Raw genomic sequence first — 18,151 nt, 5'->3', positions numbered from 1 at the left:
CGAGACCCCCGATCCCACCCCACCCCATCATCCCACCCCATCCCATCCCACCCCTCACAGCCTCAGCAGGCACTCGCAGCTCAGTGCAAAGTCTCAGTAAACATTTATTCGAAGCTTTGCCACAATACCTTAAGTTGATTTGTGAAACTGGTCTACAAATACTGAACTACGGAGTACATGGTTTGGATGGTCCGATAAAAGAATAAATAAAGGCATGTAAAGCTCTGTAAAAAATAAGTCTGGTACAGTTGTAACTACTTAACAGTATTACCAGTAGGATCTCGTCTAGGATCAGAAGTGAATACACAGCATCTCTTCAGACCAAATCATTTTTACATAAACAATTGTACAAACTTAAACACCGTAATCATGAAACCTGATGTACAAAACAGGATGTGAAATCACTACCATCAGTGCCAACAACAAGTGCTACCACAGCAAATATAACTTCTGAATAAAAGGAAAAGGTCGTTTTTTACATGTGCTGTCATCACAGGTCGATGGAATTATCCAAAAAGTTTAAAATACATGCGGATACAATAAAACCTTTTATTTTCCAACCCAGACAAAGAGAACTCATGGTCACTTAACGCCATTAGCTGCCAAATACAGATCAGTATGTGAGGCAAACCACACTTAAACACTTCCACACCACCGAAGAGCTAAGGTTGATACTGGTCTATTTTCCACACCGACGATGCAACGAGTCTTGAGAAGCAAATCACGAAGTGAAGGACGCGCCAAAAGTACAGCACTGAGCTACACCAGGTTTGTACACACCCAAAACCACTGGGAAAGCGCCACATTCCACAGGACACATCGGTTATCTACAGGCGTGTGCGTCCGGAGGAGCCGCTCTGCCACAACGGGACAAACTGTTCCAGAGGCTGGCTCCCAAAGCAGGCAGGTGAAAAGCTTGGCAAGAGCAGGGAGTTCCCAATCCCGGGCAGCCAAAGCCCATCCTCGGGGCTTGTGCCAGCTGCTCACGCAGAGATGGTTTCTCCAGTGGCTGTAGGAAGGTCTGGAGTGGGATCCATCCTGTGGGAGCAGCCAGGGAGCTGTCCCTGTGTCACCTGTCTCTGTGTCACCTGTCCCTGTGTCACCTGTCCCTGTGTCACCTGTCCCCGTGTCACCTGTCCCAGTGTCACCTGTCCCAGTGGTGGCAGAGCTGCTCCCCTGCTCCGTGAAGTCACAGCAAGAAGCAGGAGCGATGAGGGCTGTCCCATGGCGGTGTCACCTGCTGAGGGTGGTCCTGTGCCACCCCCAGGTGTCACCCCTTTGTCCCCGGGGTGCCACAGAGCCCTGCCCGTCCCTGGGGGATACAAAAGCAGCGCAGCCACTGGCACGGGTTTCTAAAAAACAGCAAAAACCTCCATGGATAAACTAGATGGCCCAGTATGGAAAACACTTGTAAAAGGTATTTACAAAAGTTGAAAGAGATTAAATACAATACCACATTCATGTCCCCAAAAGCGCTTTCACTACAGTGCATGTTTAAAAATACACAGCATTTTTAAAGTATATATTTATATATATATATTTATATATATATATATATTGAAGATTAGATTGTGCTTTAAAAAAATCGTTACTTCTGAATTTGACTAACGTGAAAACTGAGTGCTGGGAAAAATACTGATTAAAAATACCCAATTTTATATATACTGCTTTTCACATAACATTTTGCTATACATGGGATGCAAGTAAATATAAAAATACCATTCTTCAAGCAGCAGGGTGATTGAAATTAAGAGTAATAATATAAGGAGGGCTGATTTTACAAAACTAAGTTAAATGATTAGAGCGAGACAGGGAGAAACTATAATCCAAATTAACTTTTATGTAATACTTTTAAAGAAATCTTTATCATAGACAACTCTTAATATATAAATGACTCAGTATTTTTAACTTCAGTGTTAAATATGGATTACACAAAATACAATCTATGCAAACTGACCCATGCACATTGTCCTAAGAAGGCGATGGAGCCGCTCACACGAGCAAGGTTTGCAAACTTTGGTCCTCAGGTCTCAAATTTGACAAAACACATCAAGACCTGACAAGCTTTACTAGTCAATTCCTAATTTCCAGGTTGGTGTTTTAGCCCAGTCCTCTCTGCACAACAGCAGGGAGACTGAGTTTACAGGGAAGACTCTGTAATACTGTGGAAAATGAGCTGGAAAAAGGAATTTACTGTAATTTACATTTTCAGCTTGACAAAGTCGACTGTTTGTTGCCATAGTCCCTATCTGTTCACCGGAAAGATTTCAAGTTGTGATAACCAGTTATTTAACAACTCTAAACCATGTACTTGTTAATAAATGGGGTGCAGGGGGATTTACAGGTGACATAAAAAACTAAAATGCATTCCAACTGTGCCAAGTGCATATGAACTTCAACCGTGTTGAACCAAAGTGATCACCAGGAGTAAAGGCCATTAACATGGATTTAAAAACAACCTCCATGGAAATGTCACACACAGACCCAAAGAGGTTAGGCAAGTAACACACACATTTCAAGAAGAACATTAAACTTCAGCAGAAAAGAGAAAAATAAATTCGCCCCACAGTTACATTCAGTTAAGCATCACATCCAACAAAAGCTTCGCCCAGTGGAAGAGCAAGCTGTGCTCAGCTGCCCCAGCCTGTCCCACCGGAGCTGGCACTGGCAGGCACACCTGGGGAACCTCCTCCTCCTCCTCATTCCTTTGCTTTGTAGCCAGGCCCCATCACAGACCAATTTTTGTTGCGCTTTTTTGATGTAGTTGTTGGTTTGGACCCTATGGAGTGCTTCAGCTGTGCTCCATCCTACCCCTGGGGGTATCAGAACTGTGCTCATCACTAGGGGGTAGATGCCTCCCCTCCCTCCACACACATCTGTGTCCTTGGATGCTGCTGTTTCCAAGTGAAACCACATTCCAGACTTCCTTCCCTGAGGTTACCTTTGTTTCACTGCGTTTCAGTAAGCCAGCACAGCCAGTGATACCCTACCAAGCTCGTTAGCTCTAAGAAATACAGAAATCCTGCAAAATAAAATTGCTCCAAAGCTCCACTGCTTTGAAAGAGAACCGTTTCCTACACCCTCCTCTGAAAGGTGACTCGCTTTTCCCAAAGCCTAATGAGGACACAGACTCCAAGCAAAAAGCTCCTATAAAACTATTATAATTTTAGAAAAAAATCCAGATCTTCCTGAAGATAATTTATTGCCGCTTATTGGTCCTGAGAAAGCTTTAAGCAACAATACATTTGCACGTGTTTTAACTGCTGCCTTTTCTGAGAAAGTACGTGGGTCCTGAGATTAAAAATCATGTTTTAGTCTACGCAATTAAGCTTGGAAAATGCTCCACTATGCAGGTCTAATATGAATTACAATTTGTCACGCTACATCTTCCTCCTGTGCCAATTTATTAAACCAGATTTCCTTCCAGACACTAACAAATTAAAGTTCTCGGGATGAAATGCAATGATAAAACTCCACACGTGCGCTTCCTCACACTGGACTGGCATTTCAGGACTTCAGATCTTCCTTCTCCCTCATTCCCACCTCCTGTTAAAAGCTATGGTATGAATTTTTTGGCCTGGATACCAGAAAATTCCTCATCTGATACTCTATGAAAGGCAACTTCAAGGCAACGAAATAAGCCAACAAAAACACAAAAAACATTCACAACCCTGAAGAAAAAATATGGACCCACAGCAGTTACTTCTCAATGGAAGTGCTTGGTAGCTTGAGATTTTTTTTTTTTCTTTTTAACCGTTAAAGTGTCAAATTTGCATATGTTTAACTCAATTTCAATATCTGAAAGACTACTCAATTTGCTTTTATAAAAACTTTACAAAAGATGTTTTTAAATGCTTGTAAAAGTAAGCGTTTATCTACTGAGAAAATTCTAGTAACTGGATAAAACTCTGAATATACAGCTGAATTTTGTAAATGTTTTTTTTCTTTCTCCTAGAAGTCTAACAGCTGAGTGTTTAACCTAGATAAATTAGTCTTAGACATGATGAAAAGTTATAACTTTGCACACTTTTTACCATGTGATGTTTTGTTGCTTTGTAACTTCGGATGAGACAGTGCTTAGGAATTTTCCGGAGCTGGTGTACAGTGGTCAGGAGGGGCCGGCTCATTGCTCACTGCCCCTGTCCAGGTTCTCGATCACCCTGGAAAGGCGGATGTTCAGCAGTCTGATCTGACTATCCAGGTGGTCCATCTTCTCCTCCAGGCTGCTGTTGCTGTTTCTTCTCCAGTAAAATCCCACGGGGCCCGTCATGAAGTAGACGGCCACGACGAAGCAGAGCGGCAGCACGGCGTGCTCCGGGTCACCCTCGTACTTCTGCAGGATGTACACGCAGGACAGGGTGAACAGGGCCACCCTGGCGATCCAGAAGAAGCGGCCAAACAGCATGTGCAGGAGATAGAAGAAGAATCCAAGGAAGAGAGATAAAAACCAATAGGCCAGTAAAATGGCACCGATCAGCAGGAGGGCGCGGGTCGGGTTGTTGGCAATCGCTGCTGGGCTGAAATAATGAGTCAGGTTGGAGGCTGAAAAACAAAGGAAAATGTACAGGATGTTAATGAGCGTGGGCTGAAGGTGGCAGCGGGCAAAAACACGAGCACAGCTCCAAAGGGTCAAAGCCCCACAGCAGTGGGGTCACAGCTGTGTTTTCTAAAGTAAGGGATAAAGCTGGTTTCACCTATTTCTGGATGAACCTTCTTCAAATCACTGGCTCAGCTCCAGTGATTCGACTGAATTCATTCCAGGAAAGGTCCTAAAGGCTCTTTAAAGACAAACCACTGTAGAGCCTGAGGTCAAAATTCATACTGGGGCTACAGATCCTGCTTTGTGCAAGCCACATTCTAAATGCTCTCAACTGCTTCTTTCCTTTCTCTAGTGCTCATTGATTTCCCTGCATTGTTCCTGGCTGTGTGAATCCATTTAACGATGAACCAAGTGTGACTTGTCATTCGTTCTACACACATCCTGTAGATACACATACTGAAATGGAATGGTGGGGTTCAGTCCTCTTGTTTGAAGATACTAACAGGAAAATCAAAGCCATGTGAAGCAGAGAGAGAGACACCACTGATGGATGTTTAAGCAGCATGATAAAATGTATTTGTTTTCCCATTTGCTTGTAAACACTGATACAGGCTGAGACAGTTCAAGGGTGAGCAGGCATCACACTTACCATCAATTCCAAGAACATCTAACAAATCAGTCCATATTCTCCAGAATGTGTCCATTAATACATCCACCCCATTCACAAACCTCTCTGTCAACCTTGAGAAAAACTGAGAAATAAAATTGAAAATTAAAAAAATCCTCAATTCCTAAAGTAACACTTTGAGACTTATTTGTCGTGAGTAGAATTATAATTCATCAAGCAAGAATTGCAGATTATTTCCTAGTCCCCACAAGAAAGATTGTAAATCTGATTTTTTTTTTAACTCTGTGATGAATTTATGTGTTGCAATTATCGTTATTGTAGGTATTCTGGCATGTAAATGTATACGTTGGCAGGACTTAAAAATGCACTTTATTGGCTTTACTATCGTTTTGAAGTTCAGAGAAAACACTATTACCAACAATCGGTAAAGCAAACCAAAGAATTAGTTTCATCAAGCAACTGAGAGATGTCCCCAGCATCACACGCAAATGTCTCAGGTGTACTCAAAGGTTAATTCAATAAAAATGATTATTTCTCCCTACTGCCTGAGGAAAGCAGGATCAGAGGAATGTACAGCTCCCTCACGCCTGCTTTCCTGCAAGTTCCGATGGCCCTACAAGCACAGGATGCTCTGCTGATGCAGACAGACCGGATTTCAGCAGGAGGGCTCCTCACCGCCAGCGAGCGGCCCTGGCCGTCTCCCCCACCTAAAACCACCTTTATTTAAGCATTCAGCTGCTATTTTTCCCCAGCCTGCCGCAAGCCTGGCCTCCCGCTTTCCTCCCCACAGCAGCGCTCCGGCCGCCCCGCACCGGGACGAGGCCACGGCCGCGCCGGCAGCGATCCCGCACCGGGGGGCGACGGGGGCACGGCCCGAGAGCGGCCCGTTCACCGCCGGAGCACCGAGGAGGAGGGAGAAGCAGCGAAGGAAGCGCGGGAGAGGGAAGGGAGGATGTGGCGGGGTGGGGGGGGGCGAGCAGCAACTGGCGCCTCACCTTCTGCAGGGCCCGCACGTTGTCCTCGCCGAAGAGGCCGCTGACGCCCTGGTAGAGGCCGCTGGCGGCGCGGCGGAGGCTGTTCTGGCGGTCGGCACCGCGGCCCCGTGCGGCCCGAGCTCCGGGCCCCGCCGCACCGAGCAGGAGCAGCAGCAGCAGCAGCAGCAGCCCCCGGAGCTGCACCCGCCGCGCCGCCGCCATGGCCGCCCCGCCAAGCCCGCCGCCGCCGCAGCGCCCCCCGCCGGCCGCGGCCCGCAACGCCGCCCTCACGGGCGGGGCTCCCGAGCGCCCGGGGAAATCACGGGAAAAGCGACCGGGGAAATCACGGGAAAAGCGCCCGGGGAAATCACGGGAAAAGCGACCGGGGAAATCACGGGAAAAGCGCCCGGAGCTCGGGAATGGCCGCGGGGGAACCGCCGGGACAGCGGGTCCTGCCCCTCTGCTCCGCCCTGGAGAGGGAAAAGCGCCCGGAGCTCGGGAATGGCCGTGAGGGGAACCGCCGGGACAGCGGGTCCTGCCCCTCTGCTCCGCCCCGGAGAGGCCGCGGCTGAGGTGCTGTGCCCAGCTCGGGGCTCCGGGGTACGAGATAAAGCTGCTGGACAAGGTCCAGCACGGGCCACAAAGATGATTTGGGGTTTGGAGTATCTCTTATAAGAGACTGCCGGAGCTGATTTTATAGTCCATTGATGTTTAAACCGTGTGGCTCAGCCTAAGCCTGGTAGCTGAGTAGATGTTTAGAATATAGACATCTCTGCTATGGCCTTTTTCCCAGTTTTAGTCTGGCCAAAGCACTTATTTTCATATTTAGCAGAGTGGCCTTTCAGCATCGTTTTCTATTTGGCCCTGGAAGGGTTGGGCCCACATCCAGGAAGGTACTTAGGATTTGACATCAGCGGGATATAGATGCTTTATATATTTATAAAGGGTGCTTTCATTTAAGATTTGCTGATCTGTTGATACCTGTGTACACTCTGAAGCCTCATCGTCTTCCAGAACAGGATGGTAACTGATGACAGGTATTTTTGAGGTTCTTATGAGGTTTCTGCTTATATGCCCTCAATTCCACCTTCTGCTTATACTCTGAGCACACGCTAAATGTCAGCTTCTGAGGCATTTTTTGCATGTAAAGAGCCTCATGGTACAAAAAGCCTTGGTGATAATTAATTGTCATGAGACTGCCATGTTACTGTGCCTGGTGTAATTCCTTGATTTACTCCCAGCCTTGTCTGTGCCCCCTTGTGCTGTTTATAGTTCAGTGGGTCTTGTTTGTGCAAATTTGGGAACATTCCTATTTCTCTGTGTGAATTTCTGTGGTGGAATCCCTTCAAAATCCCTTCTTCAAAGTGCCTGTTGTTTCTTCCCATCTGTTCTTCACAGAGTTCCAGAGTCCGTGGCAGCGGCTGCCTTGGAGGGCCTGCGCTCTGGGCTTTGCACAAGATCAGGATAATTTGGGAAACTTTCCTGGTGTTTAACTGATGTCCTGACCTCAACGAATCTATTTCAGGTACATTTATCTCTCCCAATGCTCAGCTCTTATGAAATTACGTGGTATTTCACCCTCTTCGTTTAAATAAACGAAATCGCGTCCGCTCAAAGAATACATTGCGTCATGGCATGAAACACAGAATTCAGCCACGCTGAGCTTCTTGGTGAGGAGAGCTTCTTGGTTTCTAGAAAGGTCCTCTGGTGAGGGTCTCACTGTACAGAGGAGGCATGAATGTGCTTCTCTATTTCCTCATCTGCTCTAAAAACTGGGGAAGTTGTCTTACTCAGAGACAGGGATTTGACAACAATTTGAACAGTGTTTGGAGAAAAATTGGGGGCTTCTAGGTGTCTGAGTTTGAGCAGATGGCAGGGTTCTCTCTTTGAAAATCATCATTATGCTCAAAAAAGTGTCATGGCCTTAAAGAAAGCCAGTTGATGTTACTGTGGAGCAGTTTTTAACCTCACTCACTGTTATATTTCCGTCTTTTCTTCATCTCATAGCCTCAATCTGTTATCTTCATGACCATTTGTCATTTTAGACCTTTTTTCCTTAATGTCCTCCCCATGAGATTTTTCTTGCAATGTGTTTCTTTTCTTCTTTTTATTTTTTTTCCCTTTTTTCCCTTCTTCTTTTCCTTTTATTTCTTTTTCTGCAAACACCTTTGATTTTGATTCTGGTTACTTTTACTCCTAACGCCATATAGAGGTTGCAGAGGTCATGTTCATCAAATGAGTCAGAAGTTTATTGTTCTTATCCAGACTCATTAACCAGCTGGCTGATGCTCTGAATATAGGATTAACAAAAAACTTTCCAAAATCTTTAGATTTCCTAATCCAGCTGGTTCAATGGATCATGGTCAGGCCTCAGCATATTGCAGAGATCGCCCTGAGGTATTATTACAAAACTTTTATCTCATAGATCCCGGCATTTCACCAGTCAATTTAGTCTTACAGGTGACTCCAGGTTACCTCAGAGCCCACAATGGGATATCAGCAGCATTATTGCTGCTCATCAGCTCTGAAGCATCTTTTGAACCGCCCCTAATCTAATCTGAGGCAGAAAACATGATTTCATTTCTACCCTATTATTACTATTAGCAGGCATAAGGCAAGGCTTAAAAAGATTTGAAAATGGACAGTTCCAGTTAATCTCATTCAGGCTATTTTCCTCTGGCTATCCTAATCTAGTCTCCAAACTAATTGCAATAGTCACTGCAGTCTTCTTAATGCCATTATCTTATTAATGGTTTGCTCATTTTTCCTTCTTTTACTTCCCTTTTTTCCAAAGTCACTTTTGAAAGAGGGAAAAACTGCTTTGGGTAAGGGAAAACTGGAATGAAAGCAGGGAACATGGATGCATAACCCCCTCTTAAGTAAGGATATGATAATAAAACTGCTGCTAACAAGTGAGAAAGTGCAATCAGGCTTTCCTAAAAGCCCAATTTTATCAGCAAATCCATCATACCCCTTCCTCCCTGAGCTGTAACTGGGTCAGTCCTTTCTAAATTACACCTTTTTCAGCTCAGCGAGAGGGTTTTTGGGTCCCTTCTCAGATGATATAGCTGCTCATTTTCTTTTTAGGACTGGAGGTTGCTTTGGGTGGCAGAAAGCGGCAGTTTCGGTACTGCTTTTAGGAGGAAACGCTTTGCAGAAAGGGTGTTTTAGACATTCGAATGGCCTGCTCAGGAAGGGGGTGGAATGACCGGCCCTGGAGGTGTTCAAGGAAAGGTTGCATGAGGCGCTCAGTGCCATGGTGTGGTTGATAGGGTGGTGGTGAGTCACAGGCTGGAATCGATGGCTTCAGACGTCTTTTCCAGCCGAACTTATTCAGTGATTCTGTGCTTTTTTATCCTAAACTGGGAAATTTCGGCATCGCTGAGGGGAGTCACGGAGGGACCCCCGCCCCTCCCGCCGAGAGCAATGAGAGCGCTCCTCTGATTGGGCACACCTCCCCCTGATCCGGCCGCTCATTGGCCGGCAGGGAGAGGGGCTTGAGAAACCTGTGCGCTGATTGGTCCCTGCCGGCGTCGGCTCTTCCCCCGTCGGCCCGGCCGCGAGGAGAGCGGGCTCTGGGCTGATGTGGGGCCAGGCGCGCCGCAGCCAATCAGACGCGGCGGCGTCACGGCCGCCGTGCCCGCGCGGGATCCGTCCGCAGCGCGGGCCCGCCCGGCCCTGAGGGGCGCGGCGGCGGCGGGCGGGGCACGGAGCCACCGAGTCACCGAGTCCCGGAGTCACGGCATCGCTCCGGTGGGAGAGGCTGCTGCGGTCATCGGGGCCAGCCTGCCGCCCAACACCGCCTTGTCAGCCAGACCAGAGTCCTCGGTGCCGTGTCAAAGTTTTCCTTAAACACCGCCAGGGATGGGGATTCCACCACCTCGCTGGGAAGTACATCCTAGTACCTAAATACTGTTTGTGGGAAGAAATTCTTCTTAATGTCCAACCTAAACATGTCTCCTGGGACAGCCTGAGGCCGTTCCCTCTGCTGTCCCTGTTCCATGGCAGCAGAGCCCGATCCCCGGCTGTCCCCTCCTGGCAGGGAGTTCTGTAGAGCCACAAGGGCCCCCTGAGCCTCCTTTGCTCCAGGCTGAGCCCCTTCCCAGCTCCCTCAGCCTTCCCTGGTGCTCCAGCCCCTTCCCCAGCTCCCATCCTGTCTCTGGATGTCCTTCCTGGACTGAGAGGCCCAGAACTGGGCACAAGACAGGGGTCAGTAGGCGGCCTCACCTTCCTGAGCTGTGGCCCTCTCTGTACATGGGGTGGCCTCAGTAAAAATAAGAAATTACAGCTTTGCTTCCAGTCCTGGCAAGGAGCACCACAGCCGTAGATGGCATCATCCACCAGGTGTAATTCTCGACGTGTCCCACAGCCGGCCCTCAGCTCACCCCAGAGCAGGGCAGGCTGTTCATCACCAGGGGTAAATGGTGCAGAGGGGCTGCCCAGAGGTCTGAGGTCTGTGCTGGTGTGGGAGGCAAAACCCTCCTGCCCCTTTTGGGTTGTGAAGGTGTTTATGACACTACCAGAGCGTTAACCTGTGTGGGGACATCCACTGGTACACGACACGCAGACAACCAACATCAGTTATCTCTTCTGCAGGTCGCAGGAAGATGGATTCTCCAGGCACGTTCCCCACCACAGGCTGCGGATCCCAAGGCCATTGAACCCTCTGGGACCTGGACACCGGAGCTCCCGTCCTGCCTTCTCCCTTATCTCTGTGTTTGGCAGGTGTCTGGCCATGGATTTCACACTTCCACTGACCTCTGAGCGCTGCCAAGGCGAGGGAGGCACATCGAGCAGATAACATGTCCCCATTCCACCTCCACCTCCCCGAGGCCCTTAGGGAGACTTATTTAAAAATATGCCAGATTTAAGGTCTGTCTCGAGGCAAATAAAAACTGTGGATTGTTTAAACCACATTTTCACGGCCTGCAGATTTAGTACAGGAGTTGTATTCTGGTAGCACAAAAATTCAAATGACACATAGAGCAAGCATGCAATCTACAACACATATTTTGCTTTCATACACAGTACGCCTGCATAATTCCCCATCAAATTCTCACTTTTGAGGTTTCCGTGAATTAGAAGCAAAACCATGACCTTGAAAATGAGTTACATAAGCAGCGTGGATCGTGGAGTCGTTTAGGTTCTAAAAGACCCTTAAAGATCATGCACATTGTTAAGCGCTTTATTACCACCAATTCCCGGCTGAAATAATTTGCTGCAAAATCCCGATGGTGACCAGCAGAGCCCTCATTTAGAAAGCAGGGAAGCAAGAATAAGTTTTAATCCGAGGGGGAAGCTGTGTAGGCTGCGGGTGTTACACAAACGCAGGTTGGATGGCGAGGCCACGGAGAAACGCGTTTCTTGCCTCACTTTTGGATCAAAGACACTTGTTGGTACTTCTTCAGGCCTCCTTGGGGAACAAACAAACAACCAGAGCGGCGGTGATTTTGCGGAGATCCGGTGAAAAGCGCTTAGCGATGGTTCCTCCCGGTGCCGACGCGGTGTCTGGTGACCTTTAGAGGTGACAGGGACGGCGCGGCCTCTCTCCCATTCATCCCGCAGCGCCCGCGCCCTCCCCGCGCTCCCGGGTCCGTCCCCTCCCCGCCCAGCCCCGGCCCCCGCTCCCCGCTCCCCCGTGTCCCCACCGCCCCCTCGGCTGCCGGGGCGGGGCGCACCGCCCCGCACTTTTCTCTGCGGCGGAAGGCTACGGAGTGATACGCCCGGCAGCGCCTTTAAAGCGTGCGCACGGAGGAGGGGCCGCAGTCAGCGCCGGGGCGCGGTGAGGGTTGTGCGGGTTCGGGCTGTGCGGGACGGACGGTGCTCGCCTCGCTCCGCTGCCGCAGCCATGTCCCGGGAGCCCGAGATCATGGAGTCGCAGGTGATGTGGGAGCCTGACACGAAGCGCAACACCCACATGGACCGGTTCCGCGCCGCCGTGGCTAGCAGCTGTGGGCTCCGCCTGGGTGAGCGCTAGGCGGGGGCAGGCGGGCGCTTCCCGGGGCCGTGCTCGGGCTGTGGGGGCCGGCAGGCGCTGCCTCCCTGGGGTGGTTTCACGGTGGGCCCGCGGTAGGTGTGAGGCTCATCCGTGTGCCCCTCGGGTCTCAGTCGCCCTGCGTGCCCGGGCACCCCCCGGGGCAGTGGGCACAGAGCTGCGGGCGGGATGCTCTGCTTGAGCCTCGGCCAGAGGCCTCCGGGGCGGCAGCCGCTGGTGTGAAGCTATGTACAGATGGGAAAGGCAAACAGCCTTATCTGTGCCCGCTGCTGCGGCTGGATGTCAGCCCAGGCAGCGCTACCTGCCCGGGCTCCGTGTGCGGGAAGCTCTGGGAGCGGCGCTGGAGTGATTTGGTGTTTTAAAGGAATGGGGGAAGGCGGGGATCAGTGTCGCCATGGCTGGGGTCAGTGTGAGCCTTAGCGTGATACTTCAGCAGCGGAGGCGTGTGAGAGTGGAGTTATGGTCGTGTTTCATTATGAAGAGTATGTGTTTTGTAATGTTCAGGTACACTGGGAGGTGAATGATGGTGATGCATGAGCTTGTTCAGTGGTGGAAGGGAAGGAGGTTTTGCTGTGCATCTGCCACAGCCCTTGAACTGCAATCCCTACTTTGTGCTTGTTCAGAATTACCTGTGTGGCTGTGAAGAGGTGTGTGGTTCTTTGACTTGGGAACAACCTGTTGTCTCAGAAATGAGGCCTGCTTTGAGCAGGGGTTTGGTGTCCAGAGGTGTTTCCAACTCAGAGTGTTGTCTTTTCCATACCTGCTGCCTGTAGGTTTCCGTGATTCCAGGCTGTTGGGAGTCAGTGGTGCTCAGCTACATCGTGGATGGGGTAAACCGCAGTGCATGTGGAGGTCGAACCCTTCAGTTCTGATTAATTCATTTTACATCGTTCTCACTAAGTATTTGGGGCCCAGGTTGCTTGTGTAGCTTTGCTATAATCATTTATCTGATGGAGGGTGAAAGGAGTAGTTTTGGCAAGTGGCTTGGAAGTTTGTCAGTCAGGTATTGGTGTCAGTGGTACGAGCAGACACGTTCTGGAGTGGTGGCTTTGTCAATAGTGCTTCTGGCAGCTCATGTCTAGGAAACAAAAACTCACCTTGATTACTGCATGGATAAGCCTGGTCATTATTTTTGACTGCTGGTGATTTCCCATTGAAATCCAGGTGTGTAGTGTCTGAACTCTCCTGCTGGATGAGAAGCAAGTTAATCCAGGGGTTTAGGCAACTCCTGAGTGGAATGATGTAACTGGTACCCATATGATCAAGAGCAGGTGCAGTTTCAGATGGGCTGCCTGTGTTTATGGCTGAAACAACTAGAACTCTCTTTATCCCACTTGGAAGTGTCTTTCTCTATTGGAAGGTGGATTCCTGTGTATGTCTAGAAGCTGTTGTCAGCTTCCATTAGGTTTGCACTGGTGCTCATTGGCTTGAGTGCTGTTCACAACAAAGAATGGATGCTCTCTGTAGCATTAAGATGTGACCTCTCTGAGGAGAGCTGAGGGCAGTACAGTCCCTTAGACAATGGGCTCTGCTGTGCCCTGGAAATGTAACAAAATGCAGTGTTTGACTGCTGCCTGTGCCCTGAAGGACTTGCATGCTGAAGCTTATTTGGAACAAACTGTATGGACAAACCAGAACAAACTGTTTGTGCTGTAAGAAGCTAAATTAGTTAGAAAAATTAGAAACCTGTAGTTTCTTGCACATATCAAATGATGTGGAGCAGGTAGCCCAACTGGGTTTTGAAGGAGGAGGTGGAAACTTGAATTCTTCTTGTGTCAAGTCTTACCTCTGTGTAGCTGATGTGATGAGTAACCTTGGAGTGTAAAAAGGGTGTGTAGAGGCTGGGATTTAGGCCATGTGTAGATAAAATCTGTGTTATGGTGACGAGTCTTTGCCTATCAATAATACTTAGAGGATAATCTAATTTTGATGGAGAGGATTGATGTGGGGATAAGATGTGGAAGGGACAGACTGGGTAGGGAAACAGTTAAGTAGTGCCTAAGTGTGAGTAACAGTGCAGAGGTGGTTTTGAATGCTTTTCTTTTAAAAAGCTGGAAGATGTCCTTGTAGAAGAGGGGTTGCACAGATGACTTTTGCAGCAATTGGCTGGATAATAGGCTGAAAAACCAGAGATAATTGGTGAAAATGCCTTTGGTTTAGCTGAAAGCATCGAATGGGGAGCAGTTGGCAGAGCAGGAAACTTAGTGATGGCAGAAACATTTAATTGGTTGCTGGCACAGCTTCAGGTGCTGTGGACCTGATGAGGAAATGTAACTTCCAAGCTTGTGATGAGGAATTGGCTTCAGTTATTCATACCTAGAACTGTTCTACACTGAATTTCAGCATTTAGTTTGAATTGTGCAGTCTGTTATGCGTGCTTCAGGTTGCTTCATGTGTCTCACTGTCAGGTAAGACTTCAACTGCTTATTTCCATGTTTTTAGTGACAGGTCATGGTTTTACTATCTAGCTAGTAAACATCTTGTTTGACTTCATTCATGCTGTTTCAGCATGCAAAGGCGAGCTGCAGTCTGTCAGACTTCATATTGACTGAAAATTAGCTGTGCTTCTGTGACAGTGATGTTGATTCCACGGCTGGATAACAAGCGCTTCTAATCTCTGTGTCACTGAGCTCTCAGAGGCCTTTGGCCCCAGACTGGGACCTTTCAGCAAATGTCCCTTGTCAGGAAGCCTTGTTTATCTTTTGCTGTGTGAAAGTATCGTGTTGATAGATAGGGAGTGTCAACAAGCAGGACTTGTTTAATCTTCAGTTGCACTGATGGCAGGGGAGTGTGTGTAGATATTGCACGGAGTTATTAGGAAAGGTCACTGTCTCTGGGGTGGAAAATGGCTCATAACACAGTCAGGTGAGGTGATGCCATCTGTTCAGGTGTCCAGGTAGGCTCTCTGTTGGCTCTATAGTCACTTGCTTTGAGCAGAAGTGATCTAATCTGTGGTCAGATTTATCTTCCTCATTGTTTTAACCACAGACTTTCTTTATCCAGGATATCCCTAACTGTAGTTTGTGTAGATCCCTGTAATTCTTTGCATAATGCTGACACATATCTGTTACTTCCAGCCAACTATGATGATTTATACCAGTGGTCAGTGGAGTCCTACTCAGACTTTTGGGCAGAATTCTGGAAGTACAGTAACATCGTCTGCTCTCGCCTCTATGACGAGGTAAGTTCAGTGCTTATCTTACAGCAAGTGCAACACAAAGGGGAAATAAACTGATGTTACAATCAATCTTTTGACCTCTTATCTTTGACTCTGGCAAGTGATATGAGGCATCAGCCTAGCCCTGAATTTCCTGGTGTTGGGGGGTGATAGTTCTGTTGCTGGTACGCTTCAGGACAGTGAAACCCTCGGGTTTTTGTTGTAGTGTCCTTGTGGCCATGTGCTCTTGCACACTTTGTCATTCCTGTGATTCCTGTCACTAGGTGCTCGTGGGGAGTCTGCCACTGTACTGCCTTCTGCCTTAGGATCATGCTGGTGGGATATCACCCTGGTTTTGTAAATGCTGGCATTCTGTCAAGTTCATGTTTGCCTTCCTGAGTCAGCTTACCTGATAAGCACACCTGTTACACTCTGGCTTTCTAGAACTGGTTATGGAAGCTCTGCAGTCAGGTGTAGGCTTGAAATATCTCTGAGGGAACGGTGGTGATTGAACACAGGCACAGGTGGAGCACCAGACAGTGCCACGGAGTTCCTTTGGAAGAAAGGTGACTCTGCAGATCTTGCAAATGGAGCCCTTATATAGTTCTGGTGTAGGATGTCAACATCTCCCTGTGGTTTTCCATCTGAGGAGGATGTTGGGCTAATTACTCAAACAGCTCGATGCAGTGGAACCTTCCTGGGATTTAGTAGGGAGGAGTGGACTTGTCTTAATGCCTGGAGTCCCTCTGTTCCAGACTTCTGAGTACTGGCAGTCCTGCAGAGGGGACTGCTAAGTTTTTGACTTTGCTGTTTTACTGATTTCTGTACTGATATGATGGATCAGGTGGTTTATTCCTGCCATGGGACTGTGTGCTTGGGTGTTTTATTTAATGTGACCCACCCTTCAGAAGAGTGAATGCAGCAAGAGTGTAAAATTAGCCTGCTTTGAAGTGTGTGCTCTGAGCACTACAAACACTTGAACTTTACATTTTCTGTAGATGCCAGCTCAAACTCTGGGAACTGTCAGAGTAACTGAGCTGGTCTGTGGTAGCTAGAGGGCTGAAAAGTTTGATTTGAAATGTCTTACAGCTTAATCCTGGCTGTCTGCTGGAAGTAAACATTATGTTTTGAGGTAAATACATTTTTTTATGGAACAGAGTTGACTCTTTTGTTCCCAAGCAGTGAACCAGCTTCTACTTCCACAGGTCATTCTAAGAAAAACAATAAAACCTTGTGTACATAGAATAAAACCAGCCAGGATTTTATTTAATCCTAGTAAAGGCTTTAAGTATGTGATGTAGAAGTGCTGGTGTCGCTCTGCAGCAGTTGACATCTGTCACTTGTGAAATGAACAGAGGCTCTTCAGTGTGCAGAGCTGTGCTGGCAGGGCAGCCCTGGCATTGGAATGTCAACTTACAGGCAGCTGTTTTTAAATGCAGGATGTGTCTGAATTTCCCCTTTTGCTATGAGAAGCACCTGACAGCTGTTGGTGCTGTGGAGGGGCCTCTAAGGAATGGATCAGGTTGTTCATCTAACAAAGTACCACTGCCAAAGATTGAGCTTAACCTGGGCTCCCAGGTGTTACCTGGGGAGAAAATACTGGAGTATGAGTCCAGCTCCTTGTGCTGGTGGAGCTCTTAGGACCACTGTGAAGGTTTTTTTCCACTACAGAAAAAACCAGTTATGTTGGATCTTGTCCTGGAAAATGTTGAAAACATTCTGCTCACTTTTCTTCAAGCTGAGGAAGTCAGAAATGAGTCAGTTTTAAGAGCAGCTTCTAATTGCTGCAGTAATGCATGTTAGTATAAAAATCATTTGTGCAGCCTGAGTTGATAAAATATAAATGTTATAACTCAGTTCTTGCCAGTTTTTAGGAGCAAAGAAATCCAAGTTGTCATTTTTAGAAAATATATTTGAAATAAAATAATGCAGTAGTGCACTTCCACATGAGTTTTAAGTTAAAAGTTAATTTTAAGATTGCCTCCAGTAATCTGTACACTGCTCTCAAAGCCCAAAACCATTGGGTTTTCTGGAATGGGATGTGTTTTGGGGCTTGCTTGGCTTTCAGAAGAGCCTTTCACTTGAGCTGAAGGAATGCTGTTTCTGTAATGTGTGTGCAATCCATGGGAGAGAACCTGAGGGTATAACCTGAAGCTTTCAAAAACACAACTATAAAATAAAGTTTCTATTTAAAGATTTCCAAATAAATGTGCTGCTGAGCAGCTGAATCACTAAGCAGAGGGACATATTGGAAGGAATTTAGGCCTCTGGCTAATGCTAAGGGGCTCTTTACCTATCAGCATTATTAAAGTTTCTCTTAACTATGACTTATGAAGGGGTATTTTAATCCTTTGAGGCTTATTTAGTTGAAGATGGGGGGAAGTTGTTTCAGCTGACTATTTTTGATGAGTTTTCATTGCATTTTTCAATTCTTTGCGTATCTTAGTCCTAAGTGAGGAGTTATTTAATACAGGTTTATTAGGTTGTTGGAGCCTGTTAATCCTAAAAAAGTTGAGAACCTGAATAAAAAGCTGGAACTTCTTCAGTTACATTTGACTATACAATTAATTATTTTGAATTACCACTGTGTGAGTTCCTGCTGTTGGTCTCTGTCACTTGTGGTGGGGAAGAGAGGATGCTCACACCTTCCAAAGAGGGAGGCTGGGCTGGCACAGAGTTGTGCTGCTGCTCAGTCCCTGTTTGGGGTGTTCCTGAGGTCTGTGTGGCTCTCCTGCCCTGGGTGTAGTCACAATGGTTTGTTTTACTTGGGTATTAAAGGCTGGTCCAAAGGTAGAACTGTCAGGAAGGAACTTTCCCTGGTTTTGTTGTAATGACGTGTTTGCTTGTGACAGTTGAC

At 47.6% G+C, this 18,151-nt stretch overlaps 2 protein-coding genes and 1 long non-coding RNA gene across 4 annotated transcripts in view; 2 read left to right on the top strand and 1 right to left on the bottom strand.

The window, feature by feature from the left end:
- Positions 1–84: 84 nt before the first annotated feature.
- BRI3BP (BRI3 binding protein) lies at positions 85–6,415 on the bottom strand. The gene is made up of 3 exons (XM_058851358.1): positions 6,164–6,415; positions 5,190–5,292; positions 85–4,542 (listed from the first exon to the last, which is right to left on the bottom strand). Exons 1-3 carry the CDS (start codon positions 6,362–6,364, stop codon positions 4,124–4,126), a joined length of 723 nt encoding a protein of 240 aa, XP_058707341.1. The 5' UTR covers positions 6,365–6,415; the 3' UTR covers positions 85–4,123.
- Positions 6,416–6,456: 41 nt separating this feature from the next.
- On the top strand, positions 6,457–11,755 carry LOC131585324 (uncharacterized). 2 transcript variants are annotated; one of them, XR_009278928.1, is made up of 3 exons: positions 6,457–6,742; positions 7,541–7,667; positions 10,739–11,755. It is a non-coding gene; the product is annotated as an uncharacterized LOC131585324 (long non-coding RNA). The 2 variants fall into 2 exon arrangements; XR_009278927.1 differs by having other exon boundaries at positions 6,512–7,179.
- Positions 11,756–11,802: 47 nt separating this feature from the next.
- The window catches only part of AACS (acetoacetyl-CoA synthetase), a 37,984-nt gene continuing 31,635 nt past the window's right edge, over positions 11,803–18,151 (top strand). Inside the window, exons 1-2 of the mRNA XM_058851705.1 lie at positions 11,803–12,108; positions 15,215–15,318. Coding sequence (XP_058707688.1) covers positions 11,991–12,108; positions 15,215–15,318 — 222 coding nt within the window. The 5' untranslated portion in view covers positions 11,803–11,990. The remainder of the gene's footprint in view (positions 12,109–15,214; positions 15,319–18,151) is intronic.

This window comes from Poecile atricapillus, chromosome 16, assembly GCF_030490865.1.
Source record: "Poecile atricapillus isolate bPoeAtr1 chromosome 16, bPoeAtr1.hap1, whole genome shotgun sequence".
Lineage (NCBI taxonomy): Eukaryota > Metazoa > Chordata > Aves > Passeriformes > Paridae > Poecile > Poecile atricapillus.
This window is presented reverse-complemented; position numbering and strand designations above follow the sequence as displayed.